The 24,889-nt window shown below is 42.7% G+C and overlaps 1 protein-coding gene across 4 annotated transcripts in view; it reads left to right on the plus strand.

Annotated features, from left to right (window-relative positions):
• Positions 1-24,576, plus strand: part of NFATC1 (nuclear factor of activated T cells 1) — a 116,721-nt gene extending 92,145 nt beyond the window's left edge. For all 4 annotated transcript variants that reach the window (XM_087765130.1, XM_087765149.1, XM_087765168.1 and 1 more), the window contains one exon: positions 22,076-24,576. In XM_087765130.1, coding sequence (XP_087621256.1) covers positions 22,076-22,125 — 50 coding nt within the window. In that variant the 3' untranslated portion in view covers positions 22,126-24,576. The remainder of the gene's footprint in view (positions 1-22,075) is intronic.
• Positions 24,577-24,889: the final 313 nt, after the last annotated feature.

The following is a 24,889-nucleotide window of genomic DNA, read 5'->3' on the forward strand; positions in this document are numbered from 1 at the left end:
TTGGGTTTGTTGGGAACCGGACCAGGCGTATGGCTGGTAGTTAAAACGCATAATAGCTGCATTCATGGAAATCTGGTCGCTGACAGACAGTCTTTTCTAGCAGATTTCTGCGCGGCACAGTTGATTGTTTCATCTGCGCCGGCCGGACAACTGGGGGGCTCGGTCATGGGCCTGATAGCGGCTTGACCATCGCTGTCGAGAGCGGGCTGCTTGATAACCTGGCTCCTGGTCTTTCCTCCTCTCTGAGGAGCTAATGCTGATTGCAGCCAAAGGGGGCACAGGCTTTCCACAGCAGGCTTATCTCCAGGCTAGGAGGAAGCTTATGAAAAAAAGCAGACCCTCAAAATGTTCCCCTCCTCCTCTGTCACTGAGGAAGCCTGCAAAGTCTGGACATTGAAAATACCTGGAAACAATTGGCAAGTAAGAAATAGAGTAGGAAAACCCTGGTCCTGTTCCTCGTGGGCCAGCCTGGCTGGGTTTGTCTGCAAACCAGGGAGCTAGACCAGCCCTCTGCCTGCTTTACAGGCTTCACTTTGTCCGTAGGTCTTCTACATTTTGCACACTTTGAAGCCTACTGCAAGACAAATATCGGAAAGCGAAGTGAGATGGTGCTGCGAGTGTGTCGAAATTCCCAAACTATATTGTCCCTGAGCACATGAATTGCAGTGTGAGCACTTGGAACAGTCTTGAAAAGCAATGCTACAGGCTATCAAAGTCCATAATTAGTGGATTAAATTCTTTGGTCCTGACGTAGTTATAGCTCATGTTATCCAAGTATCATGTATGCACAAGAACATTTCCCCACTTGCCTTGCCTTTGCACAACTAAAGCATGATTTTTCTACTTAATTTTGACCCTTCTGCAGCCATATGAGAGTGCAGAAGACAAGATTTGACTCTTCATGTCTGTGCTGTTCGGATTGCTCTTGATGTTAGATTTCTGTGGGAGCTAGGGCTAAAGATTTGTTCCATTTCATAACTCTTGTGATATCTTTGGGGTTGCAGAATAGGTATTGCAGTAGATATTACGAATCAATTTTGATACCCTGGGAGCAGCAGTCAGTTCTTTTTCTAGTGCTTCAAGGAAAATATGTGTTTCATTGCCACCTCATAAGCAGAATCTTCTGCAAATTACTTGAAAAGTAGAAAAAAATGCTATTTTGGGTCACAAGAGAAGCCTCCAAAAATACAAAACTGAGGAATATTTATTTTAACTTTTGTTTCTATCCTGTATATGCAAATCCGTACACACAGAAAGTACGTGTATGCATACATACACAGACGTATATGTAATGAGCTATAAGACTTAGAATACTAATTCTTGTGCTCCTTTGAAGTTGTGGTGGGTGAGAGTAATGTAAATCTCTTCTACTCATGACTGACTGCTCTGAAAATCCTGCAGGTGCCTGTTGAGTAAAACCTTTTAGAAACATGAGGTCAAGTGGAGAAGCCTATCCTGTGGACATTCTGTTGTGCACAGTTAGTTTCTGAACTGAAATGCCCATTGCAGCTCTGAAATCTGGCTCCATGCTGCTGCATGCCTCTGAGCTGCAGTTGTCACTGCTGCTGAGTGTTTCTTGGGCATCTGAGTTTTTGCTACGCAGCTATTGTTTTGGAAGACTGAAGCAACTGGTAAAGATGATCTCTTCTCTATTAGTTGGCTTTTTTTTCTCTGTGATAACTCTGTGTTCCACCATGCTCCAGGCTGCACTTGGACTCAGCTATTCACTTGAGGGCTTTCACCTCGGAGCATCTGCATGAGCCATTAACAGCTTCTCCAGGCGTCTTCTCCTTACAGTAATATGTCTCTGGGTCAGTAGGACTGGGAGGTTCAGATGTGCTTCTCAATCTAAAATGACCGTGTGTGAAATTGTCATGTAGAAAGAGGTTAGCAGAGAAACCGGTCCTGATTTTTTTCAATTATTCACACTCTTGTTTGTTTTCTTTCTTCTGAGGAATTTCCCCGACTCATTAACTGTTAATCATTGCGCGAGATGATACAGAGCTGTCCCTTGGGCCCTAGCAGTCAAAGGCTAGAACTTCCTGAAGCTGCTAGAATTGATGCAATGCAAATTCAGGTTTTGCAGAAAGATACACGGAGTCCAAGCTTTGGCTATATGTACCTCACCCAGGCACTGCACGGGGTCCCTTTGAAAGGGGGGCCCTGGAAGGGCCGCCAGCGATGGAGATGGCTGCTCTGCTCCAGTCCCTGAGTTCCTAGGTGACTTTGAAAGAGTTCTCAGGGATTTTTGCTTATTTTTTCTTCCACACAGAGAGTACGTTAGGATGAGGAAAGACCTCACTGCAAAAGGAAAAGAAGCAAAACTGATTCCAGGGCAGAAAGTGCCATCAACCACAGGGAGACCACGCTTTTTGCTTCAGTGGACAAACACGGCAGCAATGGCTGCTTCAGAGAACTTTCCAGGAATTCTCCCACTGTTTCCAGAAACCCAGGCTGGACCTTTACAGGCCAGACAAGCACCACTACAGTCTGTTTAAACCATAGACTTAAAATTGGACATGCTGTGTCAGATCACCACTTGGTAGGAACCTGCAAACCTCCATTGTTGCCAGACAAACTGCTGGTTCCTGCCCTATTCGGCATATAGCCAGAATTGTAGAGATAAAGGTGACCATCTCCCTCGCAGAGGGTTTAGACTTACCTTTTTGCAATCCGATATCCCGGATATTTCACACTGTTTCAATGGCAAACTGAAGTCCTAAAGAGGAACCAGCAGTGCTGAAGTCAAGGAAAGGTTTGCTGGAAGGATGTGCTAACATGAAAGCATCTTCTTGCATTATTTTAGTTTAGCTCGTTTACAAGTCCAGAGATAGCCGCCACCCTCAGCTGAGTTGGTGCATCCTTGCTGGCAGAGTCAGCTCTGTGTGACAGGACTCCAGGGCCCCCAGTCAAAGCAGGGGCTCTGCGTGGGGCTGCAGCCTGGCAAGGATTCAGCACAGGTGGGGGATCGGGGCCCTCTGTGACAAGTGCCAGCAAGTGCATGTGTGTATATACATTTATTCTGTTTGGGGAACGTGCTAAAAAAATAGCAGCTTTCTCATGATGCTGTAGCATGGCTAGCAAGTACTTTAAAGTTTCAGACTTAGAGTATGGCTGTGAAACTACCTGGTGGTGTAATTAAAGTTAAAGAAGGCTTGAGAAAAAGAGAAATGAGAGGAAGGTTAAATATAACATCCCCATAAAAAAAAGATGAGCAAAGATGAATATTGGAAGAAGAGGGGAAAGGGTGAGTGTGGGTGTGAGAGAGAGGAGTTTCTCTAAAACTGAAATGGTACAAATGAGTAGTAAAAACCCAGGATTTGACTGCCATGGAAAAGTGTATCTAAAGAATACCTCACTTTGCCCCAAAATAATTTAAGTATGGAGAAAAATGAGAGGAGATGATGAAATGAGCAATGTGCTCGTTAAACATATATATCTGAGGAGAGAGTGTATCTGAGCAGTAAGCTCAAGTCAGAGGAGCCCGTCTGTTTGTCTGTATTGATCTGCAGTGAGATGGCTGCACTATCTGGAGGTAGGAGGCTTCAGTGGCCCAGCTCCAGTGGGGCAGGACCCTCAAATAACCCTGGTAGTTATTTCCATGCTCTGTTGCCAGGTTTTCTAAGGAGCAAGGAAAGGGCTTCAGTGCTACCACTGGGTGGAGAGAGCTCCTGTAGGGAGCCCCAAAAACCCTCAGAAATATGGTAGAAAAGAACGGGGTGGGAAGTGCTCTTTGTGTAAATACAGTCACGTCACTTGAACTTAGTGAGAAATTTTCATATCGGTTTTAAGATTTCTCTCGCAGTGTAACGGGGCATTCAATAAAAATGAGAAAAATCAGAAAATATCATCCATTGGCTCTTCCCCAATTAGAAATTACCCAAAACCGTACTGCTAGAAGGAGATGTGATCAGCCTTTGACAAGGCAGAGGAGGATTTGTAAAAGCTCATTTTCAAGGTTATACGATTGAAGAATAAAACAGGAAATCCCCTTTGCAACTTTTGAAAGATGGCATTCAAATCACATTTAGGACGTGATCCAAATGCCATGAAAAATTTTTCCATCAACTTCGATGGATGTTCTAAAACAGGATGCGTTAAATCAGGGGAAATAATAACAGAGTCGCAAGTAAATTAACAGAAGAATCACAACACATTATGAATCACTGTATTAAAGAATCAATTAGAGCCAGCTATTTAAATAAAGGCAGAGTAGTAGCAAAAAAAAAAAAAACTGAACTAGAAAAAATTAGAACATCTGCTGAAGTTTCCAAAGCTATATTTAATATTAACTTGGGAAAAGCACCTGGACTGAATGGTGTCTCGTCAAAAATTTGTAAGTGTTTCCAGACCAAAATCACTTGGATACTCTTAGAAAAAAAAAGTAATCTGCTCAACTAAAACAGAAAACTCCTCTCTAAACCCTTCCCTACCACTGGATTTTGTTATGGAGAATATCACCATCTTAAACCAGAGAAGAAACAAAATGCAAATGTTTCTGTATGGTCCCGTTTTTTGTTGATTGTTGAGACCTATTGCCAGAGTCTCTGCCCTGCTGGCTGCTGCACACAAGCTGCACCTTCTGTCCCAATGAACTGCTTTGCTGGAACAAGACCTGCCCTTGTCTAACAGTACAATTAGCTAACAGTGAGGTAGACTTTATTCTAAAGAATATTTCGGATTCAAGGACTCAGCACAGAGGAGAGTATGAAAAGTGAGAAGACTTTCGGTAGAGATGCCAGATTTTCTTTCAAGAAATCTACAAATGGATGGACCATTTCTTTGGTTGTTAGGTGAATATTCAGGAAAAAAATCTGCTTTTGAGATTTGAAGCAAACTTACTGCCTTTTTTTATTTTAGTCAGGAAGGTGGCAGGAGACAGGACTGCCTATGTCTGATCATATGAGTTGTGACCCTAGAAACGTTTGGTCAGCCAGTTAGACATCAGCCAGCTGTATACCTGATGTTTCAGTGGCTATATTTATGGTTTCTCTGATGATGAAATTTGGATTTCTGCAACGACCAACGTAGCTTCTCTGCTGTCAGTTAAGACCTTGTTTCAGGGAGGAGCTGGCAGATGCTTGTGATGCCAAATGAGCCCGTATCATGCTTTCTGTTATGCATGGTCCCCTGAGCAATGCGGGCCACCACCTCCCCGTGCCTATTTTCTGAAAAATGTTGGTGTTCAGAAAGTTGCCTGAAGACAGATTTAAATTTCATATGAAAAACTTTCATTGAGGGGAAGCACCACTGCAGGGGGAAAACCCCACACCTTGACACACTAAAATGATTGCAAGAATTCTTCCTTAAGATGCCTAAGTAGGAATATTTCTCATAACATGGAAAAGACATCTAGATTTTACATTGCTGCTGCAAAATGAACATCTTAGAGTGGGAGAGCTTACCTTTGGTTATTCTTGACAGAAACAATTAGAGTAAGTCATCATAGATCCATTTAGATGTAGTGCAGCTGCACTGATTTCTACCTGTTCAGACCCTAGACCTGTTTATTTAAGAATGAATGTACTAGCTGCAGGGACGATTCTTCTAGCTACATCCTTACTTGAGATTACCCCACTTTGGAGTACAAGCAGACATTTCTCTGTATCTTTTTTCTTTTCCTTTACAGACTTTTTTTAATATTATCTCTCCGTATCTCACATACCAATGGAAATCAGGAAAGGAAATTAATTTGTATGAATGGACTTCATAAATTTCATGATTTACCAGTAATGAAATCCTGGTTTGCAGAATGAGAAATAATAGGGCTTTTCCAAAATATCTTAATCCTTGGCTATGATTAGTGGCATAAAATGAACCATTCTTTCCTATGTGTCTACAGTCCAAGTTGTGCTCCATGTAGCTATGTGATATTCTTTCCAGTCTCATGTCAGTAAATAATTGCAGTGCTGCTCTTTAGTCTGTCTCTGACCTTCTCTGTGCTCACCGCTCTTGAACAAAAGCTGAGAATCGTGACAGGTTGATCTCCTTCTGTGATCTGATCTAGTCTAGTGTGAAAGGAAAGTTCATTAATCCTACTCCCAAACTCCTTAACCAGTTTACCATAAATGTAGTACTCTATAAGCATATGTAATACAGCACAGCCATAACAGTGCTTAAAACAGGATTAGGCAATACGTCATATTTTCTAACTACTTCTACTTTTGCAGAAATACAAATTCACTTTCTTTATATTGTCAAGGGTGATTTTTTGTAAAAAAATTATTTTAACTAGTTTAGATTTTATGAGTTTAGGCTAGAATATTGTCTAGTCTGTCTAAACTTGGCCACTTTGTGTAATTCTAGTTGTTATTATCTGAACATGAACCAAAGATGATTCGTGTTTTAAGGAGCCTCTTTTGGGGATGGGAAGAACCAAGTAGCTTAACATCATCTTGTTTTAACAATTAAAAATTGGCAGCTGAGCTGTATACTCAAGCAAAGCAAGGATTTTTAGGCCCAGAGAAATGGTTTAGAATCTAGAAAAGAAAAACCACATGCTACTAAAACCCTGTGTGTGGTTTTCCACTATTCCCTAGAAAGCGGGTAGGGCTCTAGGATCAAACTGTACCCGCACGCATATGCATTAAAGCCAACACACTGAAGTAAACATAGAAATGTGGTTGTCCTCTTTGAGTGGTAGGAATCAGAAGGAAGTCTGCTGACATCAGAGAAGTTGTGTATGCTTCAAAATCCAGGCAAAATAAGAGAACAGATCTGCTTGCCTTCTTTGCATATCAACATTAAAACATGTCAAATAATCTTTAGGGAATAATGAGCAAAATAGGGTGTTTTCAATGCAGTGACTGATTCTTTCCTGCCAAGCCATCAGACCTGTACCTTGTGCATTTGTAGACCACCTTTACATATCTGCCTGTGTTTAATAAGGACTTGATGCAAAGCCCATTAGAGTGAATAGGAATTCTGTTGTCTTCTGTGCTCTTTGGATTAGGCTCCAACTTACTATGACGAGAACCTATCATGTCATGCTCTTAAAAAAAGTCCTATGGTGTTAAAAAAAATGCTTGAAAATCTCTCATACTAAAATTTAAGGGCCCAAAAGTTGATGCAGACACAAGTTATAGTTCCCAAAGTAACTGTAAAAGATTATATTACATTAATATGTAAAGGTTAACGGCACATACAATAATCTGAAATCCTCTCTGTATGGTACATGTAGTGTGACTGACTTGCAGGGTTTTAAGAACCCTCACTTTGGTTGTTTGGGTGTGCTGATATTTAAAGCAATGTTTCTGTTGGTTACAAGGCCTAGGCCAAAGGTATTTCAGGCAGCCCTACGTTCTTGCACATTGAATAGTGGATAAGTATATTTTGGGTGAATGCACCGTCCCTGTTTCTGTCCCCCTTTATGCCAGTAGGAAAGAGAAATTTCTCTCCTGGAGTAGTTGTCGTACAGGTACGTCAGGTCCCTTTGTGCCATTTTGGAGGTCTCTTGAGTTGCTGTGCTCTTTCGTGTGGTCTGTAAAGAGACGACGACAACACTGCACCATGCGTTTTCCATGCAAAACGGGATAATTTCAACAATTTTCCATTTTCTGTAATGTTTTTCTCTGAAGTGGGGGGCCTTCTTTATGCGTGCAAAGCTTTCTGTTGCAGCTCTTCATAGATAGCCATGACCAAGAGAAAGCATGAAAGCTAGGGCAGAACATTCATCCTTGCTTATCTGGCCCTTGGAGACATTAGCTAATCGAGGCACGATACTCCATACAATAGGACAAGTGCTGTAAAGCTACCTCTGTTATCCCAGCAAACATGGAGACTTATCATTCCCATGGCCATTTTACAGGATTTGTTTTCTTCTGACAACAGCATCCACAGCCTATGGTGCTATCGACTCCAACAATGAATCTGATGCTGGCTCTGTGTGTTATCGTCTCCCTAATAACTGTCTCTTTTTTTTTTTTTTTTTTTTTTTCTTTCCCACCCCATTTGTGAGAATTTGTGCCCTGGAGCTCTTCTCTATCAGGCCCCTGCAGCTGCTGTTATTTTAGATATGGCAGGAAGTAGGTACCGGAAAACAGCGAGAGCTCGCAGCACTCAGAAAAATCTAGAAATTCCTCTGATTTACCCCAGGCTCTGACTCCAATCAAAGCCCGTTGCAAAAAAACAAAAAAAAAAAAAGAAAAGGGAGGCGGGGGGTTGTTGGCAGGAGGAAAGGCCCAAGCTGACAACTATGTCTGGGCTGCCTGTGTCAGGAAGAAGAAGTTTATCCATCCTCTTGTGCGGGGTACTGGGGAGATGCTCGACACGGCTGTGCGAGCCGGGGAGCCCTTGGCTGGGAACGGCGTCCCACGTCGCTGGCACGGCAGAGCTGTGGCCGGCAGGTGGGCAGCCCGTGCTGCTGGCACCCTCCCTTGCCAGCCGAGAAAACCCTCTCTTGCCTCCCCAGAGACATGCATTTCTAAAAACTCATCCGTTTTTTACGCTCTCCCCTCTCGTGTCTCATGTGCACCTAAAGCAGATCAGCTTACCCGGTCGGACGGCGGGCTCCCATAAATGCTTTTAGCAGCACTTAGCAAAGGGCGCCAGCCAAAGGTACTGGTGGAAAGTCACTAGAGCAAGAAACTTACATCACTACTACTGGTATTATTATTACTACTGCTATTATTATTATTATTATGATTATAATTTTACAGCTCAGGTGGGATACTTCTTAATCTGCTAAGCAAAGACATTTTTAGCCACTTTGAATACCTTTTAAATCAGACTAACTCTGGAGATGACTTCTAAAAGAAAAGAAAAAAAGAAGAAACGATAAAGAAAAACACCTCCAAACCTTTCAGTTCAGCAAGTGGTTTCGAAAAAAAGACACCACCACCCCCATGCACAAAGACATACACGGAAAAGATACTACCTTTAGAACTGGTTTTAATAAAGGAATCTTCCTCTTTGACACAGCAGATAAGGAGGAAGATGTCCGCCCACAGACATCTCACACCATTAGCAATCTAGTTAACATCTGTAAATGTTTTAGGGAAAGAAATTACACTTTGAGACATTTCTTTTTTAATTACAGGCTCCAGATGAGATTTGTTAGAGCAGGGAAATGTATCCCATAGCGACTGATGTCAATAGCAAGCAGTCCCTAAAGCCAGCCAGGATTGGGAAAGCCATGCTGTTTGCTGCTCTTGGCACTGCTCCCTGCTTTCACAATGTCAAACTTAGAACCGCCTTTATATGCACTTTCCATTTTTTTTTCCACAGTAGCTGTTGCCAGCAAGCTGTAAACTACCGTATATCACTCAGATTTAAGAACCTAAACTTTAAAACAAATTAAACTCTTGTTGACATTGTAATAAAAATCAGAATCGAACTGAACAGCTCAGTAAAACTGCACTTCAATTATTTTATGGATTTAAGATTGTTTTCTAGGATTCCCAGACTCCCAATACAGCAAAGTTATTTCCTCTTGGCAGATGTCTGGAAAAAAAAAAATCATTGAATGGATAAAATTATGTGGCAGACACTAGGTTGAAGCCTAAAGGGAGGAAATGGTGTCTCCCCAGCACCTGTAAATATTTGCTCTGTGTCTTGACCAGAAGAGCCTTTTGTCCGTGCTTTGAAAAAAAAATTCAAGGTATTTATTTTGTGAGTTTTTAAGAAAATAGAATTTTCATCTGTCAAAACCCAGTCCCTAACTAGGTGTTTATGTGGTTTTGAACGAGAACGGCAAATACAGGTCTGATCCACCCTTCAGAACCATGTCCAAATGCAGGTAAATGCATGCAGCACATGAGTGCTTCCAGTTGCTGGCCTTTGCTTATCTTTCATCTCCCTACTTAGCAGTTAATGTTGGGTATTCTTTTTATAATTCTCTTTTTTTTTTCCTATTCTGTAAAATGGAAACAGAGGTTTCCATCCGATTAATTGCCAGGTTTCCATTCTTTATAATGTTTCCTCTCAAAACAGTTTGGAACAAAAGTATTTCAGAAATGTGTGTAGACGGAAGCTACTGGAGATAATAATTTGTTTCATGTAACTGTGTTTTACTAAAGGTGTGGTGCACGAGAAAGGCTGTTGCGTGGAGCAAACAAGAATCAGCTTCCACAGGCTTTCACCAAAACCTTTGTCGCGCTTAACTTTTTTTCTTCCATCACATCAGTGAAATTACCTTTACTGTCCCTAAGGTCCCAGCCTGAGAAGTGTTGTGTTCGCAGGGTCTTCAGCAAGAGCATCACAAGGATGCTTCTGAAGATGGAGGCAGATGTTGCACATCTGCATGCCCACAGCTAGGTCCCAGGGTCTACCTGTTCTGGCTGAACTCCCCGGGGAGTGGGGAGCTGCCTCTCCCTCCGAGCAATCTGTAGTTGTGTGGATTTTCCAAAGCTGCTGTGTTAGGCTCCGTGCGTTCACCTCCTGATCTGAATTGGCTGACTTGACCTGACTGAGTCTCACGTAAGCAGACAGTTTTCTTCTTTGTACCATTAATACATTTTTTAAAGCTTCTCTTGAATTACTGCTAAAGCTCTTCCGCTCATTTTGTTGCCTGGAGCACCTCTCAAAGTGCAGGCCAAATTCCTACTCGAGTTTGGATGTGCTGCCAGATCACAGTCCAGGCCGTGGAAGCACCCTGTCATTTCTCAGCTATCGAGAAGCGAAGGTTTCGGAGTCCAAGTACTCAAAAAGAGGCAGAAAAGAAGCCTGTCGCACGTTGTGAGTGGTTGTTTGGAAAGCGTAATGCAAACATTTTGAATAAAATTTCAGATCCTTAAGTGTGCTTGAGAGATGAGTGTTGTACGCCTGTGTTTCTCAAGTGCCTTTTTCCTAGTTCTCTAGTGCTGGCCGCAGGTTTGCCATGCTTCATTCTTGGGGCAGAATAAATTTCCTCTCTAGTGGAGAGCACTGAGCTTCAGCACGGTTCTTGTGTCAAGCATTGAGCTGCAAGGGGGAAGGTTTCGTCTTCCCTGGGAGCCCAGCTGTGATTTTTACTGAATGTTTGCAGCCATATCTGGTGGTTTTTTTGTTGACATTGCTCTGTCAGTCCAGCCTAAGAAGCCATTCAGCAGCCTAACACAGCATGTGGGAGACGAGAAAGGAGGAAAAGACATTTTGCCATGTTTGCAGCTCTGTCACACTGGGACCATGTACAAATAAGAGTATTCTTCCAGCTGCTCTACTTTGAGGCGCTTGCTATAGGCGGTTTTAGCATCCGAGTAGTACTGGAGTCCAGCAACTGTCTGGACGTGGTGATTTTCACAGTTACATCTTCTGTGCTGGGCAGAGCACCTAATAATACCCAGCTGGTGGTTTCCCCACCATGGCCCAGCTTGCAGTGATAACAGTGTGGCTCCACTAAATCAACCTTTGGATCAAACCTTCCCAGCCAAACTGGATGGGAGTTCTGTCATGAAAATGTCTTTACCTGGTGTAGTTAGTGAGGTGCAAAACCAACGCAAGAGTATCATTAACCACTGCCAGTGCCCTTCTCCAAGGAGCTGTGACGGAGAGGACGTGCATTCCTCTTTGGACTGCAGCATTCTTCAGCAACAGATGCTGCCATGGTTAAAATAAAATCCTGTGGCATTACATACAGCTCACATTATGGTGGTGTCCAGGTCATCATGCCACAAGCAAACTTACTGCATGATGATTTGCCTGCAGTCCGTTTTTTTTGCAGGCTGTTTGCAGCCAGCAGTGCAGATTCCCAGAGCTAGCCCTGCTTCTGTGCCCACTGCTGAAGACAAGCAGCCGTGTTCCATCACCTAAGGATTTCCCCCAGCTAGCACGATCTTTGCCAGCCTAGCCCCCATCAGGCTCAGAGGTGGCTTTCTTTTCCCTTATCAAACACATTAAAAACTGTATTAGCCCCACCCAACCTTTCTCTTCCATCGAGCAGTGTGTGGCCACTCACCGAGTCATCTCATGGCTGTCATTTTACCTGCCTGAGCAAAAATCCTGTGAATTAGGGGTTAACAAACAAAGCTCAGCCTTCACCACAGCCTAGGTGGGAATGTGGCCCAACAGCGGTTGCCCCCCAAAGCAGCACGTAGGCACATTGTGTATTGTATACGCAGCAGCATCCTAGTGTTGTCCCTGCCTCGGTGCCCTCTTTGCTAGATGATGTGAATAGTAGCATTGATCTTTTCTGTTTAGCACGCACTTTGAGGTTTGCTGACGAAAAGGGCTACAAAGGAAAGAGATGTTGATGATGGTGATGGTAATAATGCAAGTAGGGTCCATATAAAAAAAAAAACAAACAACAAAACAAAACCAAAAACCCCTCCTTGCTCAGGAAAAGATCAGATAGACCCTGTTTTAACCTGTCTCCAGGACACTTTTAGTGTTGAGACCCAATGTTACTCCTGCCGAAGTCCATCAGTTGTTGAGGCTGGTTGAGGGGAAGAGGAGCTGAGTCTCTCAGCCATTCTCTGCTGTGGAAAGAAAAGGGCACTCAGCAAATACTCCTGTGTGACCCAAGGTGCTTCTTTCTTTCTTCCATTCATTATTTCTTTGCTTTATTTGATATGCCCAGCTGAACATGAGCTGTTTTTTTACGAACAGCAGCGCAAGGTGGCTCATTTTGGAGGATTCCAGATGATCACTAGGGGCCACACTATTATTACATAAAGTCAATTAAAGAGCATACGTGCACATCCCATTGATTTGATTTAGAACTAACAAAAGCTTCAGTAATGTGCAATTACAATAAACTTAATGACCCCTTTATATTGAATGCAACTTCTGTGGCACCTAATATGCTTTGATGAATTGCTCATTATGTGCAATGTTGGAAAAGCTTCTAAAAAGATTAATAATTGTATAATCGATAGAGAAATTCAGTCTTATTCGTCTTTTTTTAAACTCTGAAATCAGTAAGTCGTAGAGATTAGGGATCCTCTCTTGCTCCCCTTTTTCCTCCTGTACCCGTAGAAATTTTTTTTATTGTAAAGCTAATCTGTCACTTTTCCAGCATGTGGAGAAACTCCTTGCGTTATGCAGAAAGGTCTGGCCTGATACGGGATTGCCATGTGAGGTCCAAAAGGCTGGTGCCAGCTGCTGGCAGAAATCACCGGTGCTGGGCTGGATGCGTGCGCATGGGAGGCTCCTTCGGCAGGGCAGGAGGTCCTCAAGTGGCAGCCTCCAGCACGGGGCTGAGGGCTTTGCAGCATGGTCCAGACCCACTCCCCCTCTCCTGTTCGCTGCCTGAAAGCTTCGGGAGCTGCCAGCCCTTGGGGCCATCAGGTGGGCTTTAACCTCGCTCTTCTAGCCATGGGATGCTTTGAGAGCCTCACGTCTCAAGTGTTGCCCACACTGTGGTTGACTGCCAGTTGTGAGGTACAGCAAACCTTGTGGGATGGGATCAGAAATAAGATAGTAAAAAGGAAAAAAGGAAGTTTCATTTCTGTTACATTCAGGTTTAATAAATACTGCCAGAGTCGTCTGGAGGCTAAAAAACAGGCAAATGCAGAATTGCTTTAAATTTGTTTCGATTTTGAATCCACGCTCGTCATGCTTCAGGGCATGATTCATGAGTTTTGAATGCTGGGGTCTGACAGCACTATTTTACTGTTGGGCGCTAAACTGGAAAGTCAAACTGATTGCCAGGATCAGTTTGTATTACTGTATTTCTTATGGCAGGGGCAAATTGCTTTTGTCTCTTGCAAAGCGGTGCATGCTCTTCCTTACTCCTTCCTGACTGGTACCCACAAAGCTTCCAGCAGTACCGACCTTGGGGTTTGGCTGCCTTAGGTAGCATTTGCGTAGTTCTTCTGTCATGTGGAAATTTTGTGTAAAACGTAAAATATGTCTGTTTTGTTTCCCTTACAGATGCTCTTAGGAACGTAAACACATAATTTTGGTTAAAATGTGGTTTATTTGTCTGTTGCCCAGCCCTACCCTCACACGTGTGTGTATGTGTGTGTCAAACGTGGCTTGCATCATACCGGGGCAGATCCTGCAGTCTCTGCGCAGCCGAAACCCCAGCGGCTCCAGGCAAGGTTGGCCTCAGTGAGGGCTACTGAAAATCCCTGTTGACTCTCTGATTCTTTGGTATAAAAGCCAAACCAGGCCGAGCACAGCCACCCTCAGGTTGAGAGTAAAAACGAGGTAAAGTTTAGACACCAGTGTGTTGGGAATCACTGCGGCTCTGCTGATTCCTGCGCTAATTCCCAGCAGCCGGGGAATTCATCCCTAAGTGTTTGCAGAGCAAGAGATGCAGGGCGTTCCCAGGGTTGCATATGGAAGGGATGAAAAAAATCCAAACCCAGGAGTTTTGGTGTGATAGGATGGGACTCATTTAGTCTGGGCACCTAGTCAAGAGCCCCAGTTAAATTACTGCCACACAGTGCTGTCATCGCACTACGGCGAGGAACCTTTCCCGTTAGCCCTCCACAGCGTAGCCGCTGTGGGAGATTTTGCGTTCTTTGGAGTTGTTGAGCTGAAAAGGCAGAGGGTAGAGCAGGTAGGAAAATGCCTCCATGTTAATGGCTGTCATGCACAACAATACTATCCATCGTGCCAAGCTGACGTTCATATGGGAGGATCATGTTTTATTAAAACCTGCTACTTGTTGTCACTCACTTGCTCCACTGTCCTATTCGCTGTCTCCAAAAATAGCATGCCCTGTGGTGGTATCTTATTATGATTAAACAGATAAAAATAAGTTTAAGGTTTAAACACATCCAGGACACCTGAGGTAATACAAGATCTGACTTCTTTATGGAACGTGTGAAGTTATATTTTCCATTGCTTCACAAGACTTGTTTTGTTTGGTTTTTAATTCAGTAAGCTTTAATGTGATCTATAGTTTCACATTACAGGCTGGCACCTCAGGAATTTGTATCACTGTTTTCTGATTCTTATTCACAGGACAATACTTAGTAGCTTTGACAAAAGAATTTCTCTAAGACAGCCCTTTTTTTTCAGTGATTTAAGTAATAATTCTATGTTGTTTGTTGCAGCTTTCATATGTCAGAAAGGAGTGCTGCTTACTAGTAGTGAGGAAGTAGGTACCCTGATAAAAACTGCAGGATTTTACTCATGTGATGGAGTTTATACCATGGAGTTTATACCATTTCTTTACTCACTGCATATGTGTCTATATTTAGCCATTTTTCTCTTTAAATAAAATCTGTACATGGAGGTAAGGGAAAACGTTTTTTCCTCCTGCATTTCTGCTTCCTCTGCATTCATTTGCGACTTTGAATTCCTCTTCAGTGATGGTAATATGTGGTATTTCATCTGAAATGAAGGGTATATGAGAGCACAGGAGCCTGATGGAGCAAGATGTGGCATCGCTGGTGGAAAAATCTGAGGGCAGTTATTATAGATGGCAAAGTGAACGTCATACAACGAAGCATTACTACAGGTAGTGTGGTGTCAGTGTCCAACTCATAGACTCACTCCAGAGTGATGTTACCCTGTCCCTGTTCATATGCTGAATAGTGACAGCGTGGTCAGAGCTGTACCCGGTGGAGAGGAAAACACGCTCCCCGCTCCACGGTGCTCGTGAGCAGTGAGCTGTTGCCGACAGTGGAAATTCAGAGCGCTTAGGGGGACGTCCATGCTGTGTAATGGGGTATGCAGAGAGATCCCTAGCCTGGGAGTCGCTGTAGTTGTACCGACATAAGGCTTGACCTGAGCTAGTGAATTCTGCTGGAAGGCAAAACTGATGAGTCAAACTGAGGCAGTTTTGCTTTCAGGACTGCTACTCTTTTCTGAAGATTGCTCACATGTGACACCTAGCCATGCAGTTTGACCTGTGTCAAACACAGTCCAAACGAGGTATCCAAACGTGGTATCCAAACATGGCACTGCATTGCTTGGGCAGTTACACCCATCTGAAAGATGAAGCATTATTGTCTGGACACGGCAGAAGCTGGACATAATTTCACACAGGCTTTTCACACATATAGCTTGAAAGATGCAGCTGGTATTACTTGTATTTTCCATGACACATGTGCCAGTCAGAGCAGGTTGCTTTTGTTCGTTTTCGGCAAGAGAGCATTACGACATCTGAACCTCCTGCTTCAGTTCTGCTCCATGGTAGAGACAGTAGTCTCCAGTGGTCACAGGTAGACATGAAGTAACAAGCAAAGGTTGGTTAGTCAGCTGTGGAAAACAGCTTGACGTGACCCTGAAGGCCTAGATGTTTTGGGACATGCCGTGTGGCTCTTCCTATTGATAAGGAAACCAAAAACAATCCTGAAGGAACCGAGCTGATGCCATCGTTATTTATGCAGGAACAGGGACGTGTACACGTCCAGTGAGTCACAAGGTGTCAGCTCTGCACAAAACCTCTCAGTGCCCTTCTGCTTCAACTCTATCACACCCCTTAAAAAAGAGTGGAGCAGAGAGCCGCGAACCTCGCTTAGTGAAAGAGAAGCGTGCAGTCAGAAAGGGGCACAACAGTAAATACAGCCCACAGCTCTACTACTGAGTCTCCTTGTAGAAACCTCTGTGGGCTGCTGCTGAAGTGGATTGAAGTCAATGGAAAGACGGTCGTTGACTTCCACAGCCTTTGGTGCGCAGTGTGTGAAGAGACAGTGGCTTAACCCGGACAGAAACTGGAGCCACCAGCAAAGTGAGCAGGGATGGGGTATGTTTTCAAAGTGCCATCATTCCCTCCCAAAACTGTAGACTCAGATCTTTATAATTGTGGGTCTGACCATGGCTCCCAGCTCACCTTCCATTTTTTCAGACTCTTGGGAACATTCGCCTTTAGGAGTATGAAGTCTTCCAAGCTCTTGTGTTTGTAGCCCCGAAGAGCTCCCCGGTTGTGGAAACGCTCTCCGTGTGCCTTCTCCCCACTCCCTGCACCACTGACCTTGTAACTTCTTTGATCTGAGTGGGATCAATATGTGAGCTGGAAGGCAGAACCTTGTCTCAGAAGAATAGGTATTTTATTAAAACAAAAGGCCACAATGTTATCCATATTAGTAGTCAGATACAAGGAAAGCAGTAGTCTGCAGAAATTTAAAGTTTTGCCAGTTGATGGAATCCATGTACAGCCACCAAATGTTAAAAATATTCCATTTCCTATGAAGTTCACATCTATATATGGAACCCACATTTGTTCAGATATATCTGGTTGTCCTGTTCCGTTCAGGAACCCAAACTGTTGCATCGGTAAGACACTGATTTTGCTAATTAGTAAAGCAAAAATTTCCATTGCAAGGGCATTTTAAAGCAAAATTAAATACAAGAAGAAAAAACTCCTTATTAAACTAAAATGTGGTGTAACAGCTCACCACATCCTGCTACCGTGGCATCTGCTGTTTAGCAAAGGAAAGGTTCCTCTTTCAGACTCCTTGACAGGTAGAGAGGTCACGTGTTACTTGCATTTCTCAGCACTATTATTTTTTTTACTTTCTGTCAGTGGAAAAGCTGAACATGACAATGGAAAATATCAGTTGAGGGAAGGCATTGTGGGGAACTGTAGGTGTTAGCTATAAAAGCGACAGTGGCCCCCCTCGCCAAAGCCAGCAGAAAAACAGTGAAAAAAATCTGATGACAAAGGCGCTGTAAATCATTGTACTCAGCTGTTTGATCTGATAGGGATCAACCTGTTGCTTTAAGGCAAGTGTTGTGCTAATCTAGGCATTGAAAATTAAACATCTTGCATGCTATTCCAGATCTGCCGCAAAGCTGCATGTAGGGCCTCCAGCAAGCCAGGTAATTCTTTGGGTCTCATCCATCCTGTCTATAAAATGGGTCTTCTTGAGTACTCAGGTTATGTTGTTATAAAAATGAGTGTTGTAAAGCCTTTGCAACCTTTCTTTGAAAAATTTTGCGCTCGTTCAAAACACAACTACTCCTGGAATGGTACTACAGACGTGAATGGATGCGTATCCAAGCAGCAGCGGAATCAAAGACCAGCATTTGCTTTAGGAATGAAACTCAAACCCAGGCCAAAATACTGCTTGCACTGAATACTCCTGTTCTCTGGAGCACACACAATCCTCTTGTAGTAACACGTTTGTAAGCCAAAACTTGAGCATTCAAGACAGCAACCAGCTGACTCCTCAATTATATAATATTTTGTTGGAAAGGTGGGAACTAAGTGAAAAATACCAATTATTTTCTCTGCACGAGTGGAGCCCTGAGGATACCAAGGGGAAGGAGTGTGATGGATGGCAAAGGAGGTGATGGTGAACAGGGGACAATCAACTCGTTCACACAACACATGAATGAAATTATCAAGCAACAAATGTAAAACAAAAAAAAAGCACTTTTTCCACCAGCACATCCTTAAACTGTGCAACCTGTTGATGCAGGAAACCATGAAGGCCAAAACAGGTTCAGAAGGTTATTAGAAAACTTCACGGAAGGAAGTTCATCAAAGTTCACTAGAAACAAGGATGCAGACCTCCTCTTGCTCACGAAGCCCTCCAGCAGAGTAAAGGTGTACTGAGAAAGCATGACTGGAGGTGTGCCTGGTTCCTATGCTCTTTCCCAAAGAACTGGCTACTGGCCGTTGTGGTAGATGCAACACTGGTACGGACGGACATACAGGACGCTTCAGCAGAGCCATACTTCAGTAACAGAATTTTTGATTTGCTGTTGGGCAGGACAATCTTGGGTCAACCTACAACAAAAATATTTGATGTTTTCTTGCCAAAAGAAAAAAAAAATCAGTTTTGGGTCAAACAAAACATTCCAAAACATTCCATTAGATCAAAAATAAAACATTTTCTAACATGCAACAAAAATGTTAATACGTTTTGGGGTATTAAAAGAAGCAAATTTTCCAGAAATTTGAAATAAAAAATGTTGATGCTAAAGACATTTGAAACTATTTGAGAAATGTAATCCATATCTTCATGTCATTTTAACAGACCCAAAACTGCATTTTTGCCCCAACAAGTTTTTCCTCAACGTCTGTTTCTCAGACCTGGAGGGAGAGAGAAGTGCTAGACCATACAGCTGGAGGTGGCGGGAAACATCCTTCCAGCTGAACCCAGCGAGCATCACTCAGCGTACTTCACGTGTGCTTGCCACCTGCTTCCCCCCCATTCCCACCCGCCGGAGGGTTTTCCTTCCAGCCTCAGGTGCCTCAGAGGGCAGTGCGGGAAAGCCCGCTCTCAGCACACTTCCCCTTTCAGCTCTCGTGTTTAGTGCTCTCTGCCAGCGCTCTGCCTTTACAAGATCGGCTGCTTTGCCGGATCACATATAGCCCCACCTGGGCCTTCTGCTTGCACCCTTGTCCCTCCCCGTAGGTTTTTTCCACTGCGTTATTGGGAATTTCTGCATTTTCAGCGCTGCAGTGGGTGAAGGGGAACAAGCGACAGTGAAATAGAGAGACCTGTGTCTGAGCCATGCTGTCCATGGGACGCCATGGATGAGAGAGCTGTTGAACATCCTCTTGGCGTTTTTGGGCCCATTTGATTGTGAGATCTGGTGGCAATGGGTGCACTTTGGTTGAGGTTGAGTTAGTGAGTCCGTGTTGACATTGTGCAGCGACTGTTGTTGAACAGTTCTCAGATGTTGTTACATGAGGACACCAGGCTTTGCTGCTCATCAAGGTAGCAGAAGTCCACCTCTGTTAGGAAAGTAGCATATAATAAAAGTGAGCAATAAAGCCGAAGGTCTAATCTGTATCCTGTTGGAGACAATAACAGAATTACGAGTGATTTCAGCTGGGGACAGATTGTTTTGGCTGCCGAGAGCTAGAGAGAGCGTGACCAAAGGACCGCAGTGGTCTCATGGGCTGAGCCGAAGGCAGGTGGCCTCCCAGCTGAAAGGCAAATTCACATCATCTCTAGGGTGAGCCATGTGTCCTACAGCGCTTGAGTGACAGAGGATTCAGCTGAGGGTAGCTAGCATGGCTGGAAAGGGCAGCCTCTGCGTGCCTAAGCTGATTTTGGAGATGGACCTTTGGCTCTTAGACCCTCATGTCATCAAGTTGCTTCCAAAATACTTTTACTAAATGCTTTAATAGGGGAAAGCATGGGCTGACGGGCTGGGGGATGTTACTTTTGAAAGTTCTACTGAATGAACCAAGCAAGAGTACCTCAGCATGTACGATAGCATTAGTCTGAGATTGGAGATACCTGAGTGCTAATCCTGACTGAGATGGGAAGCTCCTCAGCTCTTCCACCTCCCTGTCCCCATCTGTGAAATACCAGTGATACTTACGTTCACATTTTACAGAAGCGCTGTGAAGATTAGTTATTTAATGTTTCTAAGCACTGCCTGTACAGAGACTGAGGATTGCCTTGAGTAGTATCTTAATTTTATTTGGTGTAACAGAAACTTTGAGGGAAAGTTAGCAAAACTGTGACACTGTCTGGCCCATATGAGGATTTATTTTCATTGTCACGCTGAACACCAAGATATCACTGTGTGGTTTTGCTGCGTACCCAATGTTGCTTTGAGAAGTTTATCAAAGAAACTATCTTTACAAAAGCATCATGGAAAAATCATCCCACAGAAGTGCGCTGTTTGCATTCAAGGCAGAGACTCGGTCCTGAAAGCTGTCCAGAGTCTTGCAGCGTGTAAATGGGGTAGCACTCCTTGCTGCCTTCAGATGCGTGCAAGGCAGGCTTTGTCACAGAGCAGGGCTTGCTGCTTGAATTTGTTTCCGCTGTTTGGTAATATTAAAGATGAACTCCACGCCACTCTCAAGAGAAAGAACTGCTTTGTCTTCATGTCTCATTTCCATACTGCTCTTAGTTTGCTGCCATAAATAGGTAGTTACAAATGCAACTGATATTTCCTTTCTGAAGTATGGTGTGCCTATCCATTGGTAGAAGTGGTTTCGGTGGCCAGGACCTGTGACACAAATCCTGACTGATTCATGTGCTGCAATTACTAAGTGGGCAATAGGTCTGCAGGGAAAAAAAAAACAAAACAAAACAAAACAAAAAACAACCAACCCAAAAAACCGACTAATTGCTTCAGGAAGTTGGTTTTAGACAGGTTTGGTCTTTTCCAGTAAACACATGAAGTTATCTGGATGGCTGTGAACAGCAGCCCACGAGGAAAGGAAAACGCGGGCTTTTCCGTGGTGCTTCCATGACGTGGGCATGTGTTTCCCACTCCCAGCAATGTTAGGGAAACTCAGAAGCGGTGACAGCCCTACCGATGGCATTTTGTCTGTCTTCGTGTAAATCAGGTGGTGGCAGTCGCTGCAGGGAGGTGGGGTGGAAATGAAAGGGATGTTGTGTAGTCCACTGTAGATGGCCTTTGCCAGGTTCAGTCATTTCCTGCCCATCTGCCAAAAATCACAAGCTGATAACTGGACATAATTGGAGTGTGGGAAACTGTATTGCTTGGTGATCTGCAGGGGAGGGGGAAAAGAAGGAAAGAAGACTCGTGAATAAAGAAAACAACACTTTATCAGTGGAGATGCAGTCTGACTGGCTGATGCTGAGATAGCGGACCTTGTTTATTCTTTTCTCTGACTCCTATCAAGGGTTTTAACTTGCTCGTCCCTCCCATCTGTCTGTGTGGATAGGAGCGAAGACTGTGTGTCCAGTGTGTTGGTCACCACAAAAGGAGGGTATATATTTACACGTGTTACCAGCTCCAGTGAATGGGCAAGCACGCAGCAGATTCTTCTCTTCTTCTTTTTTTTTTCGTAATACCATCCCACAGTGGAAAAATATCAGCACGTGGAGTCGTATTCTATCTAGGCATTGCAGCTGCACGTACCCAGGTTCGGTGGCTGGCAGCTCTCTGCCATCAGCACCTACCATGGCTAACATATTTTCCAAACAGCTCTTTTTATGGAAGGGGTAGATTATTCTAAGATTTCCTGTGGTTCTCTCCGCTTTACATTTCCAAGCCAGTTCTAGAGCAAATGAAATGTTTTACCTGTAACTGATTTGAAATGTTAAATATGTTTGATGCAATCAAGAATCCAGGATGCTGCTGTTCTTGCGATGTCTGGGTTTACACAGTATTTAGCATGTTAATAACCTTGGTTAATCCTGCTGTTTTGCACTGTGATCAGCCTGTACTAGCTATCTCGTGATGTTACGCTTAATGTTCAGAGCTGTACTGAAGCCGTCAAGGAATGGATGCAAGTTTGGGGGGGCTGTGTACTGAAGAGACCTGCCTGCAGCAGTGGGATGCTAATCGATTCCTTTTCTCTTGTCTTCTTTCTTTGCAGTAAATGAAATTATAAGGAATGACCTTTCCAGTACCAATGTCCATTCATAGCTTTCAATACGGGCCTGGTATGAAGTCCACACCCACTTTTGACTTAGCTGGCGTGTCAGCTCGAGTAGAGAGATACCGAATAAACTGAAGACGTTGCCTGGTACCACTCTGATCTTCCACCTTACTGAATGTCAGGAACTGAAGATTTACCTCTTGCTTACAAAGAAGTAGCTCCTCAACTTCAACTGATGAAACGGCTTCTTTAAAGAAAATCATCTCAAAAGAAAGAGGAGGGAGTACGCTCCAAGACGGCGCATTTCATGGGACAAAACTAGGAAACTCAGCAAAATCTGAGTGCTTCTTCCCAGTGCTGATCTTTTTGGCATGGCACCGCTGGAATACAGCCCTGGAAGTGCCTTATTTTACCAGGTTGTGGCATCAGGGCATTTTTAATAAGCTTTGAATTTGCTACCATTAAAAGTGTTGGTAGGTGCAGAAACTATAGAGCTTGCATTCTGGAGAGTGATATTGGAAAAAAAGCGTAGGACTCTGCAGCAAAGTAGGGAGAGCAATCACTACTCCAGTAAGATGCGTTTATGAATTCCAGAATTTCTTCAGCTTTTCCTCTGCTGTAATGTACAGCCCTATTCTGCCTTATTCTCAGTGCATTTCAAAAGCCTCCTGATTTGTCATCATCTCAGCTTCCTTTTGCATATTGTCTTTATTATGTGCTAATGAATCATAGGGTTGTTAGTAGTAGCATGTTAAGATTTTGATTTTAATCTGGCTTCAGTCATAGCACAAGTGAGTTGAATAGCACAAAGTAAAAAAGGTTGATGGACAAAAAATTGAGATCTATCTATTACATGATAGATGAATGTGTATGCATGTACATACATACTAGTATATATGCATATATTTATATATGACAAATAATATAGATGATTGCCTAGTGAGGGCACTGAATTTAGCAATAATTTCAATTTCTGAGAATGCATTTCAGATCCACAACAAATATTTCAGCTACTTCTTTTGAGGGTTTGTTGCACCTAAAGCAGGTATGCATTTTCTTTCCTCATGCAGTTAAGCAAGCACTTTAGTTAGGCAAGAAGGATGCATACAAGATACATGTTATTTACCAAATAACAAAATATTAGTTATAGTAACTGTAAATACCATTATGGAAGAGTGTAAAATATTTGTTCAGTTATAATGTTATTATTCCGCAGAAGCCTTACAACTCTCTGCTACATGTATGAAAAAGAATATTACCAAAAAACCACAAGGGTTTAATATGCAGCGCTGTATAGTGTGTTTTCAGATTAGCTAATGTTTCTGGAGCTACAGGTAGGCATGTAGTGTAGCCTTTAACATTGTATTTTTTACAATCAACTGCTTATTATATAACTAGCAACAACCTATTATTTCATATAACCAAAAAAAATAAAGCTAAAATAAAATAGCATGACTTAAATTAAAAACGTTTAACATTAATATTGTGCCTTAGGAATCTGTGCCCCCTTCTGGAAATACACCTGAACTACACCTCCGTGCTGGGGTGGCTCCCTAACCCTAATGCAATGAAGACTGAACAGGATTCACAAAGAGGTGAAATCCTCCTAAGTGTTTTAAAACATTATTCTGTATAATTATGTCTTACTTTCTTTAGGAAAAAAACGAAAGCCATATTTGTCACATTTGCACATTACTGTGAAGACATGAGAATATAATATGGCTCTATGTACATAATATGCTGTTATTGGTCATTATAATAGTCTGTTATTCTCACCTGTTTAATCCCAGTTATTTACCCTGTATTTAGCATTGTAGACGTTGCATGAAACATTTCTTATAGACTGCCATATGAAAAGTTAAAAAGCTTGACAGATGTCAGCTTGACTTGTAGCTAGGAAAGAGATCCAATAAAGCAAAATGTTTTGCTGGAAGCTAGTCTTAGAGTGGTTCATTTTATGTTATCTTGACAAATCTTCCTTTCTCATATAAAATAATCATTTTTACATTATATACATATATAAAAATATATATCTCCATCTCTTCTATTTGAAGCTGTTTGCATCCTGCTGCATTCTGCTAATATAACCATGTTAGTATGGAAGTAAAGTCTTTTGTCAACAGACTCTTCTTCATTTCCCCCCTGCATTTAAAGACGTTGCTGCCAAGGAGAGAAAATGATAGATGATATAATTCTCAGATTTTATTCTCTCAGTATTTCAGAAATGTCAACAAAGTGTGCGTGGAGGAATCTCTGGTTATGCCAAAGCATTTTTTTATTCATATACATAAATATCTTGGGTGAGGCTTTTACGATACAGGACAATACGCACACGCACACACAGACACACCCTCCACATGGTCACATTTCAGCAGTAATTTTAGCAAGGTTTTCAACTGTATTGTTTGGATATGTTGCACCTCCTTCATCCTTATTTTTATTTTCCTCTTTAAGCTATTTTGGAAAAAAAAAAAAAAAAAACAACCTGTTACTTTTAAGCCTGGATAATGGAAGATTATGCATCTCTTGTATATGTATTCATAAAATAAAAACAAAAGCAGAAATATTTCCCATATGAGACTGCCATCTTGTTTTTGTACGTGTGTTATGGTTGTTGCTGCCAGTTTATGAAAATGGTTTTCATCAACCCTTTTTGAAAACAAAGCAAAACCAAAAAGCCACAACGCTCTGAACTTAGAGCGTAGTCCTTATAGGTATGTTCAAAAAGACTTTTGCCAGGGATGATTCTGACTATTAAAAAGAGGCCTCTGGATGAATTTTAAGTGGTGAAACAAACTGCCTTATTAATCA

Source organism: Nipponia nippon, unplaced genomic scaffold, assembly GCF_047370975.1.
Source record: "Nipponia nippon isolate SJK-2023a ecotype South Korea unplaced genomic scaffold, ASM4737097v1 scaffold_1, whole genome shotgun sequence".
In the NCBI taxonomy this organism is placed as follows: domain Eukaryota; kingdom Metazoa; phylum Chordata; class Aves; order Pelecaniformes; family Threskiornithidae; genus Nipponia; species Nipponia nippon.